This window comes from Lonchura striata, chromosome 2 (genome assembly GCF_046129695.1).
Source record: "Lonchura striata isolate bLonStr1 chromosome 2, bLonStr1.mat, whole genome shotgun sequence".
Lineage (NCBI taxonomy): Eukaryota > Metazoa > Chordata > Aves > Passeriformes > Estrildidae > Lonchura > Lonchura striata.
In genome coordinates, this window is record NC_134604.1 from 29,412,883 (window position 1) to 29,431,322 (window position 18,440).

At 51.8% G+C, this 18,440-nt stretch overlaps 2 protein-coding genes and 1 long non-coding RNA gene across 3 annotated transcripts; 2 read left to right on the forward strand and 1 right to left on the reverse strand.

The window, feature by feature from the left end:
- The first annotated feature begins 1,066 nt into the window (after positions 1-1,066).
- Positions 1,067-3,280, forward strand: LOC144245884 (C-type natriuretic peptide 2-like). The gene is made up of 3 exons (XM_077781254.1): positions 1,067-1,165; positions 2,535-2,825; positions 3,037-3,280. Exons 1-2 carry the CDS (start codon positions 1,067-1,069, stop codon positions 2,805-2,807), a joined length of 372 nt encoding a protein of 123 aa, XP_077637380.1. The 3' UTR covers positions 2,808-2,825; positions 3,037-3,280.
- A 1,921-nt stretch (positions 3,281-5,201) lies between these two features.
- On the forward strand, positions 5,202-8,957 carry GAPDH (glyceraldehyde-3-phosphate dehydrogenase). The gene is made up of 12 exons (XM_021548998.3): positions 5,202-5,291; positions 5,761-5,804; positions 6,376-6,475; positions 6,609-6,715; positions 6,801-6,891; positions 7,063-7,178; positions 7,293-7,374; positions 7,512-7,663; positions 7,765-7,843; positions 8,071-8,154; positions 8,280-8,377; positions 8,652-8,957. Exons 2-12 carry the CDS (start codon positions 5,782-5,784, stop codon positions 8,719-8,721), a joined length of 1,002 nt encoding a protein of 333 aa, XP_021404673.1. The 5' UTR covers positions 5,202-5,291; positions 5,761-5,781; the 3' UTR covers positions 8,722-8,957.
- LOC144245885 (uncharacterized) lies at positions 8,716-14,077 on the reverse strand. The gene is made up of 2 exons (XR_013339457.1): positions 12,714-14,077; positions 8,716-12,278 (listed from the first exon to the last, which is right to left on the reverse strand). It is a non-coding gene; the product is annotated as an uncharacterized LOC144245885 (long non-coding RNA).
- Between the last annotated feature and the right edge of the window lie 4,363 nt (positions 14,078-18,440).

Genomic DNA, 18,440 nt, shown 5'->3' on the forward strand with positions numbered 1-18,440 from the left:
AACAGTACTGAACAAAGGGAAGTCCAGGGTGATGTTAACAGCACACCCACTGCTAATCCTGTACTGGGGTACAGTCCCCCCATTCCTCTCCCCTGACAAACTTTGCTGATTAGTTTCTGCCTTCATCCCCAGGCTGACTTCTACACCCCGATCCCTAAACAGTGACCTCATTGCCTTGTTCAGCTGGTGAGAAACTACAGTAAAATGGAAGAGGTAAACAATGTGGGGGGAACTAATGGCCAGAAGATTTAGGAGGTAGAAATCTGCTCCTTGCTATCCTGCTCCCATTGTGTGCCTGAGCTTGACAAAGTGCAAGCCGAGTCTCAACAAGCTCTTTTCTGTGACGGTTCCTCTGGAAACTCAGCCCAGTCCTCCAGATGGTGACTTGGGACAGACAGCCCGCAAATTATATGCTAATAGTACTAGACCCACGCTCCTGTCACTGCTACAAATTCTGTATAGTACTGAAATTTCACCCACCTTCTGCAGCAGGAGCTCTTCATTCCCAGTCCAACTGTCTCACTAAATTATAAATATTAAAAACAAGCCTGTGTTGTCATAGACCTGAATTTTTTTGTCCATTCTGTGCAGCCAGCAGTGTGCCTACCTCTAACTTAGCTGCAGTTCATACTCACACTGATCAGAGAAATAGCATTAACAGCACGCTACCTATGAGGAGTATGTTCAATACTCGTACACAATGCAGCCTTCAATATCCTCCTTTTGGGATGCATTTCAGTGTGTCACCCCATCCCTGACCCTGATAGACACCTCCAGGTCCTGGCCAGCAGCAGCTCAACTCACATTTGTCTTCCCAGACACTCAGTAAACACCTTTGTGTCCTTTTTCTTTAGAGGAAGGGGTCTTGCTGAGCTCACCCTGAAATATATCACCCTGGACAAAAGGGCTGAAAGGTTAAGGAGCTCCAGGGGGTGGTTCAGCAGGGAGCTGGGGCCAGTCCCTGCCAGAATCAAAGCTATAAAGGCAGAGAGGGGCTAGGAACCACATCCTACATGGATGCTGCGAGTCCTGCCTTGCCTCCCACCAGCCCTGGGCTAAGAAGAAGATGCTGGGGCTTCAGTCATGGCCTTGCTCATTTTTCCTCTTCTTGGTTCTGCTCTCTGCCAGCGTTCAGACTGTGTCCTTACCAGGACAGAGGCTACAGGTAGGAGGGAGTAGGACAGAGCTGAGGTTAATTTCAGGAGGGGAGGAGGAAGGAGGGAGGTTATGTTTGAACCTCAAATGAGAAGTGGTCCCAAATTCCAAATACAAGACAGCTGCTGTCTATTCTTGTTGCACTCTCCCCTTCAGCAGCCTCAGCTCTAGGGTGACTTTATAATCCAGTCCCTAAGGAGCACCAGCATTTCGAGACAGGAAACAGACAAAAGCTTTTTAGTGCTCTGTAAAAGCTTTTAACAGCGAAGGGCCTGGCCCTTTCTAAGCCCAATCTGTGTCAGCAGCCATCAGATATTACAGTCCTGCTTTTCATCATGGTTCTGGTTCTGATATTTCAGAGGGAAGATGCATCCTGTTAGGCCAGGAGTTTTGCTCCTAAGCTCAGTATTATCCCCCTTAAAGACCCTCTTTAAGGCCAAGAGCCCTGTCAGGATGCCAACTAAGGAGTTCTTAGCTTGAGTAAATCTTTATCCTTTGCAATTCCAGCAATAATATTTTTGACTTTCCATTCTAGCCAGCTCCCTCTTACCCAAACCCTAACCTGAGCCCCACCACCTTGCCTTTACATCACCCTGGGAAAGCCACAGGGAAATAGTCAGGACATGAACTAAAATCACAAGACTGATCCTGCTATGACTCACCACTTTCACTCCTTGCTGAGGATGCCTGTGTCCGCTTCAGTTAACTCGCTACCACAAAGAGCTGCACAAAGGCATCCTCAGCCTTAGCTCAGCATCCATGTGAGAGACAGATGTAGAACGGCTCCTGCAGGCTGCTTCTGTGGGCAGCAATGCCGTGCCTCCACTGCACCCAACATACCCCCCACGACTTGTCTCCCAGCAGTGCAGAGGATTTACAGTCAGCACAGCTAACACAGAGGATTTCCAGCAGATGGGGAGTACCTCTTCCTCACACCTGCTCTGTTCCTGACTCTCCCTCATCTTTATCAGGTGTTAGGTGTTTATCAGGAGTCAGGACCATGTTGTACACAGCAGCCTGAGCACACAGAGATGCTCAGCATCCACAAAAGGAGCAAGGACTGAAGAGTTACCTTCCAAATCTGGGGCAGGGCAGGATGTGTGTACGGTTTTACAAGAGCAGGGCAATCTGCCCACAGGCAGAGCTCACAGCAGATGTCTGCCTGCTGTTTTGGATGACAGTCATTTCAGACAGTGGGAGCTGCTGGTCAAACCCTTCCCTGTGTCTGGATGCAATGTCACAGGCACAGTGCTGTAAACAGGCATCACTTCAATGTCCTGCCTGAGTCCTCAGGAGGGTATGGGCAGTGGGGTACCAGGGGGAACAAGGCTTATCACCAGAAGCACAGGCATCACCCCACTCTCCTCCATTTATCCCAGATGCTCCTTTCACGATTGCTACCCCTGGAGCCCAAGTCCACGCTGACCGAAGAGGACACGAAAGAGGGATCCAGCTTTGGTCCTCAGCTGCTCTCCTCCACTCTCCCCTTCCTCCCATCTGGGGCTAGAGCTGCCCGTCCATCCCTCTGGCGCAAGAACCTCTCCAGTCGCAAGTGGGGACTGCCCGGAGATTGGGCCTGGAAGGCCATGCCCAGGGGTTGCTTTGGGCTGAAACTGGACCGAATCGGGACCTTCAGTGGTTTGGGGTGTTAGCTTTGGAGGGCCTCCAAGGTGAGTGGGATAAGAACGTGGGCTCGAGGGAGCGGTAAGGAAGGAACTTGAGGGCAGAGCTGTCAGCGAGGGGATGGGTAGCGGGGCAGGCTGCCGGGCAAGGCGGGGCCCGGGGACGCCCGTGCTGCCGGCGCGGTGCCGGGGCCCGGCCGGGGCGAGCGCAGGCGGGCGGGACGCCGCTGGGCGGCTCACCAGGCCCGCTTCTCCGCAGCCGGAGGGCACCCAGCCTCGGGAACCTGCACGGTCGGCAACCAGCACGGCGCAGCGCTGCGCGAAGCCCTGAAGCTCCCGCCCCGAACATGGGAGGCTGCGGCAGCGAGGGAGCGGCGCGGCGGTACGAGCAGGAGCCGCCCGGCTCCGCGGCTGCCCCCCCGGCCGCTGAACCCCCGCTCGGCCGGCAGCCCCCTCCTTGCTCCCCGTGCCCGAGGACTCGCTCATTAAACACGCTGTACTAATTTGCCGCGTCCGCGGTGGCTGCCCCGGCCGGGAGGCGGTGCAGAGCCCGCCCGGCGCCCCCGGCCCCACGCGCGGGGCCGAGCCGGGCCCGGCCGGCGCCGCCGCCATTCCGCGTGGGGCGTGCGGCACGCGCGGCTGCGGCGCGGTGCGGCCGGGGGGGCGGGCACGGGTGAGGTATCGACCGGGCACGGGGCACAAGGGCCGCGCTGCTCACCCCGGCCGCACTCTGCCCCCGCCAGAACAAACACCGGGGCCTCCTGTTTGCGCCGAAGCTTCCCCCGACAGCCTGCCTCGGTGGGCTGCGGCCGGGGCGCCACCGACCCCGCACGAGCTCGTAGCCCTGCTGCTGTGCCCCGCGAGCCATCACCATGTCCTGGCCTTTAAGAAAAGGTTGTAACCTCAGCTGGGTCTAAACTTAGCCACCAGCCCCTCAGCAGCACCGGGAATAGCAGTGGTTTAAGGAGAGTAGGGTTACGTTTGAGCTGCATGACCCCTCTCTTGTCCCCCACCCCAGTACCTGCGTGGTTCCCCCAGCCTGCCCACCCCCTCCCTTATCCTCAAAGCCCGGCTCACCAGAGTAGCCAGAGGGACACACTAGCTCCCGCCACCCCCACCTGCTCTGATAGCCCAGATTTGCATCCCCACTGTTCCCACACCTTCCTCCGGGATGGGAGATTTGGGATTTGTGCGTGCTCTGGGCGTTGTACCTCAGGCGGGGTTGTCCCGCAGCACCTGCCCCGCGCGCAGCCGGGGGATGGAGGCGGCGGGGCGCGGTGAGGGAGCCCAGCCTGGGGGGCGGGGAACCGGGCAGCGGCCATGCCAGGAGCGCTTCCTCCTCGCAGGCAGGCAGGGAAGGCGGGCCGAGGCGGCAGACGAGCAGGATTTCCGCCGTCACGTCCCGCGGGCAGCGGCAGAGTGCCGCAGTGCCTCATTAAGATGGTGCTCACGCTGCCGCCCGTGGCCTGCTGGGGCAGCGCCCGGCCAGGGGCCCCGTCCAGAGCGCGCCTGGATAAGCCCACCCGGGGAAGGTCGCAGCCTGGAGGCGGGAGAACTCCCAGACTGTACCTCCCGTGCCGGGGGGAGTGGGGGACAGCCTGGAGATCCGCCGCTCCCTCGGGATGACCCGAGCATCCCTGCAGTCCCTTTACCCGTGCAGCCATAGAATCATGGAGTGTTAAGGGGTTGGAAGGGACCTTAAAGATTATCCAGTTCCAACCCCCGTGCCACGTGCACGGACGCCTCCCACTAGAGCAGGTTGCTGAAGGCCTTACCCAGCCTGGCTTGGAACAGTGCCATGGTTGGGGCATCTACAGCCTCCCTGGGCAACGTGTTACAGTACCTCATCACACTCACAGTAAAGAACTTCTTCGTAATATCCATCCTAAATTTCATCCCTTTCAATTTGTACCCATTACTCCTTTTCCCAACACTAAAGCTGCTGACGAAGAGTCCCTCTCCGGCTTCCCTGTAGGTCCCTTCGGATACTGGATACTACTCCATCCAATTGGGCACAGGCTGCAGCCGGGGCGGGTGGCTACCTGCCCTTTGTTACCAGGTGAAAGCAGCGCACACCATCCTGCGGAGCAGCAGCGGGCCCGGCGGGAGCAGCCCCTGACCGGCTATCGCCCTCTCTGCCTCCTCGGGCAGGGGTGCAGCCACCCATCCCCGCTCTGGGGACACCTCCGACCAAGGACCGGTGCATCTTTCACCACCGCCACCTGCACCACCAACCCCCTTGGGGTGGCCCGACGGGAGGGTGATCGCTACGGACCCTACATTCCCAGAGCGGGGCCTTTGTTAACGGGGGGCGGCGGGGCGGGGGAAACAGGGGGAGTCTTCGGCAGCCGCACCCGCGGCACGGGCGCACGTAGCCCAGTCCGGCCCCCGCGCTGCCATTCGACGGCGTCGCGGCGGGGCGGGCCCTCGCCCTACCCTCACGCGGCTATAAAGGGCGGCGGAGAGGCGCTGCGCCACCTCCTCACTGCGCGCCGGGCGGCTCGGAGGCAGCAGGTAACGGGCGGGGCGGCGGAGATGCGCGGGGGGAGAGAGCGGTGGCGGCGGGCGTGTGGGAGCCCCCTCCCCACACGGGCGCCCCGCCCGCCGGCGGGGGGTGCGGCAGCCCCCGGGCGGAGCGGGGCCGCGTGGCGGCGGGGCCCAGGGCACAAAGGCGGCGCGGCGCAAAATGGCGGGGGCGGCGTGAAGGGGGGCGGTGAGGCGAGGAGGGATAGGGGTGTGAGGGGGAGATGGTCGCCGCAGGAGGAGGAGGGGGCGGGTAGTTGTCGCGGGGGGGGCAGGTGGGTTAGTCGCCCGCGGCGGGGGGTGGGGCTAGCTCGGCGCGCGAGCCCCCGCTCGCCTCGCGGCCCCCGATGCCCGCTCGCCCCTCAGCGAGGGCGAGGCGTTAACGGCACCGGCTGAGGGCGCGACTCCGAGGGCGGCTGGTGCCGGCTCTTACGCCCCCGCTGCTGGTTTCTGCCCACAGGAACATCCCGAAGCGGTAAAGATGGTGAAAGTCGGAGTCAATGGGTAAGTGCTGCGGCCGACAGGACCAGCGGGGATTTCGAGGGGGGTTGTGGTGGAGCGGCAAGGTCGCCTCAAGGGCGCGGGGGGAAGATTCGGGGAGAGGCTGGATCCCGCCGGCCCCGCTCGGCCGGCGCCCCCCGGGGCAGCGAGCGGTGCTGCTGACTCATTTCTCCTCGGGTTCGGGGTGACTCACTCCGGAACGGGCTGCCGTTGCTCGGCTGCCCCAGTTTCCCTCCCCGTTCCCGGGGATCCCTGCAGCCCCCCACCGAAAGGTTTCTCAGTGGATCGTGTGTCGATGGCGGCCCCGGGGATGTGACCTTCTCGTGCCGGGCCGAGGAGTAACCGGATCCCCGGGGCTCTCTGTAAATTTAGCGATTGACCTTTCTGGGGCGGGGGTCGTTCTTAATCTTTAACCGGGGTGCCTTGGCCTTTGGACGAGCTGCAGGGCTCCCTCCCGCCCTGCCGGGCAGGGAGCAGCTGATGATCCCAAGGGAAGGCTGCCAAGGACTGCCTCCCATGCCCAGCTGGGCTGGTTCTCTGTTGCACCTCCTCACCCGTGTCTTTCTCTCTCCAGATTTGGCCGCATCGGCCGCCTGGTCACCCGGGCTGCCGTCCTCTCTGGCAAAGTCCAGGTGGTGGCCATCAACGATCCCTTCATTGATCTGAACTACATGGTGAGTTGCTTTGCAGTGCCCCCTCTGGGCCTTTCTGAGTAGGGCTCCTGTGGATCTGTTCTCGTAGCTTCCCCGGGTGTTAGAAGATGATGGCAGCCTGGGTGCCTGACCTTCTGCTCCTCCTATTTATTAGGTTTACATGTTCAAGTATGATTCTACTCATGGCCACTTCCGGGGCACTGTCAAGGCTGAGAATGGGAAACTTGTCATCAATGGGAATGCTATCACCATCTTCCAGGAGTAAGTATCTCTTTCTTGATTGCTCCTCTGGAGATTGAAAGCAACTGTGTCATGGAACAGCTTGTAAAATTTTGTCCCTCCTTAGGCGTGACCCCAGCAACATCAAGTGGGCAGATGCTGGTGCTGAATATGTTGTGGAGTCTACTGGTGTCTTCACCACCATGGAGAAGGCCGGGGTGAGTATGCCACAGAGGTGTAGGAGAGAAGGGAATAGTGCTGCTTTCTGCCTGTCGGGCACACCACCATTTACAGAGCTGCTCAAGATAGGGCTGTGAAGGAGAAGAGATCTGAAGAAGCAAGCTTGGAAGGATCCTGAGTTATGTAATCTCTTATCTTTCTCTCTCCAGGCTCACCTGAAGGGTGGTGCCAAGCGTGTGATCATCTCTGCCCCCTCTGCTGATGCTCCCATGTTCGTGATGGGTGTCAACCATGAGAAGTATGACAAATCTCTGAAAATTGTCAGGTAAGGAGAGTAGCATGCTTCCTGGCCTGGAGCTCTCGCCAGCTGCCAGGGGTCTCACTTCACCTCCGTAGGAGTGTTGCCTCTGGCTGACGTGCCTTTATCTCTCTATCCCAGCAATGCTTCCTGCACTACTAACTGTCTGGCGCCCTTGGCCAAGGTCATCCATGACAACTTCGGCATTGTGGAGGGTCTCATGGTAGGTCTGCAGCTTGGTGCTGAAGAGGGTGACCTACCACAGATCCCCTCACGTGAGAGGGAAAAGCGTCTGTGTCACCTGGGATGCTCTTTCTGGAGAGTATTGGCTGTGTTCTTAATCCTATGCTCTTTCCTCAGACCACTGTCCATGCCATCACAGCCACACAGAAGACAGTGGATGGGCCCTCTGGGAAACTCTGGAGGGATGGCAGAGGTGCTGCTCAGAACATTATCCCAGCATCTACTGGAGCTGCTAAGGCTGTGGGAAAAGTCATTCCTGAGCTCAATGGGTGAGTGTTGTCCCTTCTCAGGTGTCAGGAGGAGGCAGAACATTCCTAGACTGGCAGAGGAGTGCCAGATGCTGTTCCTTAGTGACTTGTGTCTCTCACAGGAAACTTACTGGAATGGCTTTCCGTGTGCCAACCCCTAACGTCTCTGTTGTGGACCTGACCTGCCGTCTGGAAAAACCAGTAAGTGTTGTGGACGGGGTCCTAACAGCTTGCAGATGTGCCCCTCTTCCTCTAAGCTCTGCATTGCACCTGGAATTGCCCTCTCTGCATCCATCTTGTCCTGAAGATAATCTTTGTGAAAAGAGCACCTGCTGGGGTGTTCCCATGTGTGTCTTCTCCCTTCCCTGTCCCCAATGGACATTTTGTGTGAGTTGGAATCTGATCATCTTGGATCTGTGTCTCCTCAGGCCAAGTACGATGACATCAAGAGGGTAGTGAAGGCTGCTGCTGATGGGCCCCTGAAGGGCATCCTGGCATACACAGAGGACCAGGTGAGGAATGCCTACTCTCAGCCTGCAGTTACAGGCTCTTGGCCTCACTTTTGTAAAAGGCAGCTTTGGGCACTTGGAGTAGAGACTGTGGGCAACCATATGCATTACAATTTCTCGTGTTTCAGGTCGTCTCCTGTGACTTCAATGGTGATAGCCATTCCTCCACCTTTGATGCGGGTGCTGGCATTGCACTGAACGACCATTTTGTCAAGCTGGTTTCCTGGTAGGTGCAGCCCTGGGCGTGAGGGGGTTGGCACAGACAGGTTGCAGACTTGGGTGTCCTGTTGGTTACCACTGGTGATCCAGGTGGATGCACAAATCTCTAGTCTGTCCATGGAGTGAGATTGTTTCTTATCTGGAATTACTGTAGCTGCCTCCTCCTCTCCAGAGGGTAGATGGGAATTCAGTTGTGTGGCATGGGGCAGTGGAGCAGGAGGAATGGAAGAAGGGGTGTGAGAAATGAGTCAGCCCTGACAGCACTTACTTTCTGTCCCCAGGTACGATAATGAATATGGATACAGCAACCGTGTTGTGGACTTGATGGTCCACATGGCATCCAAGGAGTAAGCTGAGCACACAGGCCCCCCCCTGCTGCCTCGGGAAGCAGGACTCTTCTTTGTTGGAGCCCCTGCCCTTGTTCACCACCGCTTAGCTCTGCATCCTGCAGTGAGAGGCCAGTTCTGTTCCCTTGTCTCCCCCACTCCTCCAACTTCTCCCCGGACCTGGGGGAGGTGGAGAGGCTGATAGAAACTGATCTGTTTGTGTACCACCTTACATCAATAAAAGTGATCACCATCTGAAAAGCCTTGTCTGTCTGTCAGGGGGAGATGGGAGGAGCGGGCCATATATGTACTGAGCAGCTGCCGTGGCACAGTCTGCCAGCTGCAGTGAGAAGCCGGGGACTGCAGCCTGCTGAGCTGCTTGTTCCACGTGGGAGAGCTCGGAGTCCAGCCTGCGAGCCAAAACAAGGTTGTGCAGGACCATGCTCCCACAGCAGGACTCTGCCTCGTAGGATGGAAAGTGGCTCTGGCTCCATCTGCCTAGCTCTGGATTTGCTTGTCTGATGGGTGCACGCAGAATAAAAGTGCTGAGCAGATGACTCATGCATTTGGTTTGGTAAAAGGGCACAAGAAACCAAAATTCATTCTCCTTCCCTGCCTCAGTGGGGGACAAGGAAGATATTTCCTGGTGTTACAAGGCAGGCATTTCACTTGCTTTACCTTTTAAAATGGCTTTTGCCTAGAGGAAATGGCTGCCTAGGGACGTGTTGGAGGCCATTGTCGGCATGGTGGTGGCCAGTCTTAATTCTGGCTTAATTCTGTGCGTAAGGAGGGGCAGTTGCAGTTAATCTGCTGAGCAGCAAATCTCTGCAAGGTGAGTGTCAGCCCTCTGCCTCCCTGCATTAGTTCTGGAAGCGTGAATGCTGCTGGGCAGCGACAGTGCCTTCCATGACCTGTGAGCACCAGGACAGATAAGCAATGCACTGCACAAAATCACGTGGCCCTCCATTTTTAGCAGCTTAATTTAGCATCTCAGGGCTGATGTTTCTCTCCCTGGCAGGCACGGTTGGAGCTGTTGTCTGGACCCCAACTGCTTTAGACCCTGATCTGGACACTGGAAGGACATAAGCTGGAGGATTTAAACTCTCAGGATCAAGGTATGCTGGTCATGGTTTTCCAGAGCTGCTTATCTCCAGCAGTTGGGCTGCGTAAGAATTAAATGTTTTCTGGACTAGAAGGCGATGACTCTCAAAGTTATTTTGCGAAGAGAATAGGTTGAATAACCTGCCTCTGGATAGGAACTGGGATTATGAGCAGCTTGTTAGCCCTAGGAGAGCAGAAATACTTGGATTGCACCACAAATTGCCCCATCACTGGAGCTTTAGGTAACTTTGGAATCAGATAGGAACTGGGTGCTGCTGGAGCTCACTGGAGGCAGCTGTCCCGTGGAGCTGGGTTTCTGCTGGAGGGGCTGTGTAGCCTGGAGACCTGTCAGGATTACAAATGAGTCTTGGGTTGGTCCCATCCTGTCCTTGATTGCTGTGCCTGGGTGCTTTGAATGGCTGTTCTGCTGCCCCCCACGTATTGTGTGTGTGCCAGTCAGTGCCTTGCTTGATAATCTGGAAGTGCAGAGAGGCTACTGAGACATCTAAAGGGGGGGAAAGATAGATGTCCTGTTTTCCCATGCAGAACATATTTTTAGCTGGGTTAAAAACTGGAACATTTCTACAAGTCAACCTTTTCTCCTAAAAAGCCTTGTTTCCTAAGTGAGATAAGACTATCTGAAAATTGGTAGAGCTAAGAATCCTTGTTATTTAACAAGCATGAACCCTATCCAACTTGAGATCAAATTGCTCTGAAGTAATACAACCCCAGGGTGGAGGAAGAGTATGTGCTCTCAGACCAAGAGCTGCTAGGAATGTCTTGAATAAAGGTTCACTCTGTTTTCAAATACTATTTCAACTGTTTTACAATTTAATCTCTCCTAGAAAAATCATATGGTATTCAGGCAAGGAAAGCCAGGAATCACAGTGTTTAAAACATGGTTGGTCTTGTATGGAAACAGGGAGAGTGAGTGTTGCAAACTAGTCATGCAGCTTTTGGACTGCCTGGAGGGCTTGGTTTCCTTTCTCTAATATAACCTCCCTAAAATGCACAGCTCTTCTAAATCCTTATTCTGCATCCAGACACTGTGCCTACAGATGGCACCACAGCAAGGCTCCTCTGTAAGATGGAAACCAGCTCAGTGGCCAGCTTGTCTGAAAACTGCAACCCTGACTTAAAAAAATCCATGTAATTTTTTTTTAATCAGTTTGCAAAATTGACATATATGACTGTGGATGGTATTGAGATAAAGATAGGAGATCTATTGTGGCAGCTACTTCTGTCTCTGGAGAGGAGTTTTCCCCCAAGTAGGAGAGCTCTAGGTTTGTTGACAGTGTTATGGAATGCAGGTAAGAAATGCTTGGTCAGGCAAGGCAGGTGCTCAGGCAGACAGCAAGAGGCTCTCATTCAGCAAGGTAGTGAAAAGCAATTGTGACACTTTGCTGGAACAAATCAACTCCAAGAGCAGCAGCCACAAGCCAGAATCCATCCTGGTTTGTGAGCACCTTGCAAGGGGAAGGTACGGAAAGACACTGATCCTGGCTAAAGGGTTGACTCCGCCTTCCGTGGCTGGCCAGGCACCAGGGCTCGCTGTGCAGAGCCATTGTAGGAGAGGGATGCACCTGGAAAAGCTCTCTGGCTGACCCAAGAGACAGCTTCTCTGATGGGCAGCCAACCAGTTCTAGGGGTGGTAAGCTCTACATTTTATTCTCCTTTTTTTTTAAGACAGCTACGGGTAATTAGCAGTGGTGTTACAGAAAAATTTAGTTTTATGGTAACTTTGAACATTTAGAGCAATTATTTTATACTTCCTTGGCATTTGCATAGACTACTACACATGCATTGCTTCCCCAAGAAAGGTCCTCAGACTACCTTCATGTTGAGATGTCTGCATGAAACTTCAGCATTAAGGAAGATGCCATGTAGTGAAAACCAGCTTGAGCAGATGTGGAAAATAATTAAATCCACTTGAAAAATCACCCCAAAACATAACAAAATGGTGACCTTGTAAGCACAGTGGAAAACATTTAAAACATCATTGTATCCACTTCTGAAGTAAATCAGTGTTTAAGCAAAGCAATTGGCAAGACCAGGGCAAGGAAAAGGAGATAGAGGTCTCTGAAAGACTTACAACATAGTTACAAAAGACAAACATCTTAAAGGATGATGTTTCAACCTCCTTCATAACTGATGCCATTCACGAAATGCAGGTTCATGACTTAGGGTATGCAAATACCACTGCAAGCTCCAGCAGTGCTCACATTTCATTAAAACCAAGCTGCCTACCTTTGGGCAATCACAATGTGTACATGCTGCAAAAAACAAATCATTTGTTACTTACTCTTCTGAGCTGGATGTAATCTCTTACTCTAGGACAGCTGACTTACCTCCATATATTACCTTACTACAGAAGTACCATCTTCTTGAGGGAGTTAATTAAGTGTTCCCTAGAAGGAACAGCAGTGCTGGGTTATACTTCACAGTGTAAGATTTGAAAAGGCAGCTGTCAAAAAGCAGAAGCTGTAGTCAAATGAAAACAAAAGAAAAACCCATAAATACTAGTAAATGAGACTTAGTAATGCAAAGGGAAAAAAAAAAAAGGAGATTATGTGACAAATAGAAAAGGAAGGCTGAAAACCTCTTTCAAATACATATTGGAGATAAGAAAGCTGCCAAAAAGCTGTAAGATGGCGTGGGAGTGATTAGGGAAGCTTAAGTCCATGAATGAAAAGTAAACTTGATGTTTTGCCTTCAGAGGAGCTTTGGGGTGTCGCCAGACAGGAGATTTTCCTCAGCAGCAATGAGATAGATGAAGGCACCACTGAAAACTGAAGCATCAGGACTTGAGAACGTGTCTGTGACATGAAGGGCAGCAGACCCCATGGGAGACTCATGTGGTCTCCAGCATGAAATGGATAAACAGGTTAATTGTGCTGCAAGTAATTCACCACTCACCTCACGCCCCCATGATGAAAAGCAATGTAATTTAGGAAAAAATAGGCTGGCAAAATCTTTCAAAGAACTGCCTGAGGAGAGGGAAGACCACCCTCTCCTCCCAAGGTTGAAAACTTGTGGCAAGACTGGTTGCAGCTGAGACATGTGAGTGGCCAGCATCTGAGGCCGTCTGCTCCATCAATCAACACTTTCAGAAAAATTTGGAGCATGGGGCACCAAGGTGTTGTTGATTATACAAAATGACCCAAAACATTCAGCCCTGAATGAGCCTGTGGAAAAGTGAAGAAAGATCTTGTGACCAAGTGACTGGGTTATTAAAATGCTGGATGAAATTCAAGGTTGCTAAATGAGAAATACTACATGCAGGCCTCAAAGCCCTCTTTTGACATTGCCCAAACCTCCAACAAACAAGTGAGCAACTTCTGTTGACCTTGGTGTGAGTCCTGCGACAGAAGGGGAAAATAAAAAAGGTGGTTTTTAATCCCTGCAATCTTCATTTTTTTAGTTGCCACGTTGGATACTGGTTTAGGTGCTGGACACCAAGTACCAAATATCACATGGCCTCCATCTCCCCCATCTCCTCAAAATCCTTATTTGTCTTCAGCAGCCTGATGAAACTCCCACCTAGACCAACATCATGAAGTGACTTCAGGCACTGCGCAAAAATGTTCACTTGTCTTTCTTTTTAGGAGCAAAGTAACTAAGCTTTTCACTTTCAAAACATTTTTTTTTTCCAGTCTGGAATCGTGGTTAGAAGACTTTGGTCCATCTATTCCAATTTCTGATTGCAAAGCAGGACAAAGGATACCAATGTCATATGTGGATAAAAGATGTTTAAAGACATCTGCAGTGTCTGGCTGAGAACTTGTACATGATTGCACATGAGCCCTGCTCCCTAGGTCTTTCCAACCCTGCTGTTTTCCCAGGCAAGGTCAGTCACTATTTATTGCTCTTGGATGTATCTATGCATGGCTATATATGTCTGGCAACAGAACCTCTCTTTTCACCCTATTCAGAAATATTCTGTAATGCCTCTTGGCACTTTTGTGAGTCTGTATAATTTCTAAAAATCAAAAATGGTATCAGTTTTGTCTGTCAATTCCATATCCTGTTATAAATACTACTTAAACTGCAGATTTTTTCCATTCCTTCATGATTTTTCGCCTCCTCCCCCCTGCACTGGTTTCTCATTGGCTTTTGTCCATGCCCTGTCAGACTAAGCACTGACGTCATTTGCTTGCCCATCCACCCAGGCTTTTCTTTAAATGTTTTCCCTAATGCCTTTAAAAACTGACCTCGGCAAACCACGGATTTCAGCAGGCAGTGCTTTTTTCAGTGTGGAGGTTACTGCGCTTCGCAAAACACCGTTTGCAGGAAGGCAGCGACAGCGCCGTGCTTTACTTTCAGCAATGCTCACTCCAACTCCCCAGGCACACTCAGGCTTTGTGTGGGGGTTTGCTCCTCCCTAAAGCACCCCATGCACCCCAATATTAGTGTGCTCCAGGTCATCCGTGCCTGGAACTGCAACAGTGCTCAGCTGGAGATCCTGTCAAGGATCCTCCTTATTGCTCACTGCCTGGAAAGTGCTTCATCATTCCCTTCTGAGCACACTCTGCATTTTCCATATACAGAGCAGACTTGTCTGGTGAGTACTTCTCTTTTTTTGCCTCGTTTTGATTATTTTCCCAACTTCAGCCAATAAAAAGAAAATATTACTGTTATGATTGATTTAAAAAAAATATAACTAGAACAGCACATGTTAGTTCCTTAAACATTCAAGTATTGTTAGTTTTCTCTGAGGTGATATGAGCAAGTGAAGACCTTTTATCAGACAGCTGAATTATTCTGTTGTCCCTCTATTCCTTTTCTCCTAACCACAGTTGCTGTAGTTGTTACAAGGATTATTTTTTGTTAATGTAGGTCAAGCTTTATTATTATTTCTATTAGTTATTCTTATTTCCAAGTGCTTTTGTCACATGGCCACTTACTCAAGGAAGTTCACTCACTGAAAATTATGTTACTAAATCACAGACTTTTGAAAAACTGGAAAAATACCACTCTTTCCACAATCTGCAAGTTCATGTATTTCACTCTAAGGAAAAGTTACAGAACAACACCCAGTTCTCAGCTGTGACATTTTGTTCTGGCTGATGTCTCAATTAGTTTCTCTTGATTAAGGTTGACCCCTTGTCCTTAAGCAACCATCAATCTTAAGCCAATCTTCATCTGTCATAAGGACATCTAAAATCATTGCCTTACTTGGGCATTCCATCACTTGTAAATTGATGAGAAACTCCCCCTGGCACACCATATTCTTTGGTATCCCAAGCCAAAGTCTCCTACTGACAACACAATTTTCCTTGTCAAGCAAAGCGGGGAGGTACTTACAAAATAAATCAACATGGGTTTGGGGGGATTCAGGAGTATTTATAGAAGACCCTTCAATGCCTTGATGAAATTGTGCATCGGAGCATGTTTGGCTATCAGTTCTAGAGTGAATATGACGTTTTACATCACTTGTACAGCAAATTCACAATGGCTCTTGCCTATTCCTTTATCCAACAGGTTAGACTGATCTAGCAGTTGTACCATACAGCTGCGATCTTAAAAATATCAGTTAACTACATTTCTTCCTACTCTGGTGAGTTCTATTTCCTCTTGCACTTTGCCCAGATGCAGTCTGCTCTCAAAGCTGGAAATGCTGCCTCTGCCTCTCATGTTGAGACATTTGCCCAGCTTGATCATGATGACTTTACCATCCCTCCTAGCATTAATCACCATGTGCAGTGGCTTGCCAGATGTTTTCAGGAGCCTGTCCATGCATCATCCAGGTGCATTTCCAATGAGACAGTACCTCCACCATGTTCTGCATTAATTCCAACCTCTCCTCCTCAAAGGAGGTTTCTTCCCTGTAGCCAGAGTGCTTGACCCTACTTGGTCATCACCTGTGAGTTCTGGGGCATTCTATGTCACAGGTACCCGAGGTACAGCAACGATAAACGTATAAAGAGTGTGGCCAAAAGTAAAAGGCTTAGGAAAGTCAAGCTTCCAGATCAAACGGAGAAACAACAACTTTCTATGCAGCTTTGTCCTCTCCTAACTCTTGACTAAGAAACATGATAAATAAAATAGTAACACAGGTTAGCTGGAATCCAAAGGTGTTCTGGTGAAGGCTGTCAGCATCACATTTAGCTCCATCCAAGGAACCCTGATATGGGGAAAGCAAAGTTACACCACTGCAAGTCATGCAGGATGAGTGACAAAGCACCTCCAGCAGAAGGCTGCTGGGTGGAAAATACAGGACCTTGACTGACTCGACAGACAAGTCAGACTCTTGCAGTGATACGATCTAAAAGAGATGGTATCCAGGAATGAGTGAAGGGAGGGTGCAGGTTCACATAACACAAGGAAGAAGATGTGGGCTACTTAGTGGTTAGGTTTCCTGAAGGCGCTGAAGCAAGTAAAGCACCATCCCACACTCATGCAGTCAGGTGCAAGGAAAGTGATGCTCCCCACCCTCTCTGTGGGATATCTGCTAGTATTCATCAAGAAATTCAGTGGGCCTGGTCAGAATCCCAGAATGGGTAAGGTTGGAAGGGACTACACCACTGGAGTAATCTGGTCTCAACCCCTCTCCTCAAGCACATGGGACAGGATTGCCTCCAGACGGTTCTGGAATATCTGCAGTGAGGGAGACTCCACAACCTCTCTGGGTAATCTGCTCGAGTGCTCAGACACCTGCACAATAAAGAAGTTCTTCCTTTGTTCAGGCGGAACCGCCTGTGTTCCAGTTTCTGCCCGTTGTCTCATGTCTTCTTGGCCACCACTAAGAAGAGGAGCTTGGCTCCTTCCTCTGACACTCAGCCTGCAGATACTTATAGACATTGATGAGGTCCCCTCTCAGACATCTCTTATCAAGGCCAAACAGGCCCAGCTCCCTCAGCCTTTCCTCACGAGGCACTTCCTCACCTAATGATCTTCATTCCCCTTTGCTAGACTTGCTCCAGGAGATCCATGTCTCTTATGGATGGAGGAGCCCAGAACTGGACACAGCACTGTACATTTGCCTCACTAGGGCTGAGTGGAGCCTCACCTCCCTTGCACTGCTGGCAATGCTCTTCCTAATGCCTCCCAGGACACCACTGGCTTCTTGGCCCCCAATACACACTGCTGGCTCATGGACAACTTCTTGTCCACATGCCCAGGTCCTTCTCTGAAGAGCTGCTTCCCAGCAGGTCAGCCCCCAGCCTGTGCCGTGGGACATGGGGTTATTTTGCCACACAGGTAGGAACCTGCATTTGTCTTTGCTGAATTTCAGAAGGTTCCTCTCTGCCCATCTCTCCAGCCTGTCCCTCTGAAGGGTTACACTCTGGGGTACTGGCCACTCCTCCCAACTTGGTGTCATCAATGAACAGGATGAGGAAGCATCTACCCTTCATCCAAGTAATTGATGAGAAAGTTAAACAAGGATGGGCATGATACTGACCCCTGTGGGACACCACATGTGACAGGCCTTCAGCTAGACCCTGCGCCACTGACTATGACCCCCTGGGATCAGCTGTTCAGCCAGTTCTCAATCCACCTTACTGCCCACTCATCCAGTCCACACTTCCTAAGTTTGTCTACGAGAATCAGTGAGACAGTATTGAAAGCCTTGCTGAAGTCGAGGCAGACAATATCCCCTGCTCTGCCCTCATCCATCCTCATCCAGGTAGCTGTCTCGTGGTAGAAGGCAATCATGTTCATCAAGCATCATCTGCCTTTAATGAATTCAAGTCAACTCTCCTGCTCACCTTCTTGTATTCCACAGGCTTAGCCATAACCTCCAGAATGAGGTGCTCCATCACCTTGCTGGGATTGAGGTGAGGCTGACTGGTTTCCTGGGTCCTCCTTCTTGGCCTCTTTGAAGAATGGAGGGACATTTGCTTTCTTCCAGGCCTCAGGCCCCTCTTCTGATGCCAGACCTTTCAAAGATGACTGCTGTGTTATTTGCCAGCTCCTCAGCATTGTGGATGCATCCCTACAAGGGCCATGGATTTGTGGATATCCCATTTCCCTAGGTGACCTCTAAGCCAATTCTCCCTGCCCAAGGGAGAATCTTCCTTTCAACATTCCTGAGGGGTAGGAAGCTGATGAACCAGCCTGCCTAAATAGTCAATGGGGAGACCTTATTGCAAGTCCAAAGATATGATCCTAAAAAGATGGTCTTGGACAAATGTTCAAGAGGTCAGCACTCAGCAGCCACAGTCCTGAGCTGGATGCTGGCAGAGAGACTGCCCAGATGCATCCTGCCATGGAACCCCATTCAGTCTGTGCTCAGACTGCTCTTGGGCATAAAACATTCACATTAATGCACCAACACTGAGCAAGACAGGACTTGATACTGCTCCCTGAGCAGGCAGTGCCAAGAGGTGTCCTGGAAAAAAGGTGACATTAGGGACTCAAGAAGCAACACCGCACTGCGTAGTTCCTAGACATCAGAGTTCCCAGCAGGGTGCATGGTGGAGAAAAGCAGGCTCCACACTCCCCAAAGAATGAAAAGGAGCCCACAGTGAAGAACTCAATAGATGGAGGGACCACATCTCATTTCAGCATCAAAGATGTGGGGTCACCACTGCTGGACAGGAAGGTGGCCCAGCTAACACCAGGCACCTTGGGATGTGCTTCCATACTGAGGAATTGCTGAGGCAAAGGATCCACACCGCATATCCTGCTGGAGAAATCCTG

What these genes read in the sequence shown, in the direction of transcription:
- LOC144245884 (XM_077781254.1), top strand. Translation starts at nt 1,067, where the DNA reads ATGCTGGGGCTTCAGTCATGGCCTTGCTCATTTTTCCTCTTCTTGGTT. An exon ending in TACCAGGACAGAGGCTACAG is followed by an intron (nt 1,166 to 2,534) that starts GTAGGAGGGAGT and finishes CATTTATCCCAG; the next exon opens with ATGCTCCTTTCACGATTGCT.
- GAPDH (XM_021548998.3), top strand. Translation starts at nt 5,782, where the DNA reads ATGGTGAAAGTCGGAGTCAATGG. An exon ending in CCACCATGGAGAAGGCCGGG is followed by an intron (nt 6,892 to 7,062) that starts GTGAGTATGCCA and finishes TTCTCTCTCCAG; the next exon opens with GCTCACCTGAAGGGTGGTGC. An exon ending in AAATCTCTGAAAATTGTCAG is followed by an intron (nt 7,179 to 7,292) that starts GTAAGGAGAGTA and finishes TCTCTATCCCAG; the next exon opens with CAATGCTTCCTGCACTACTA.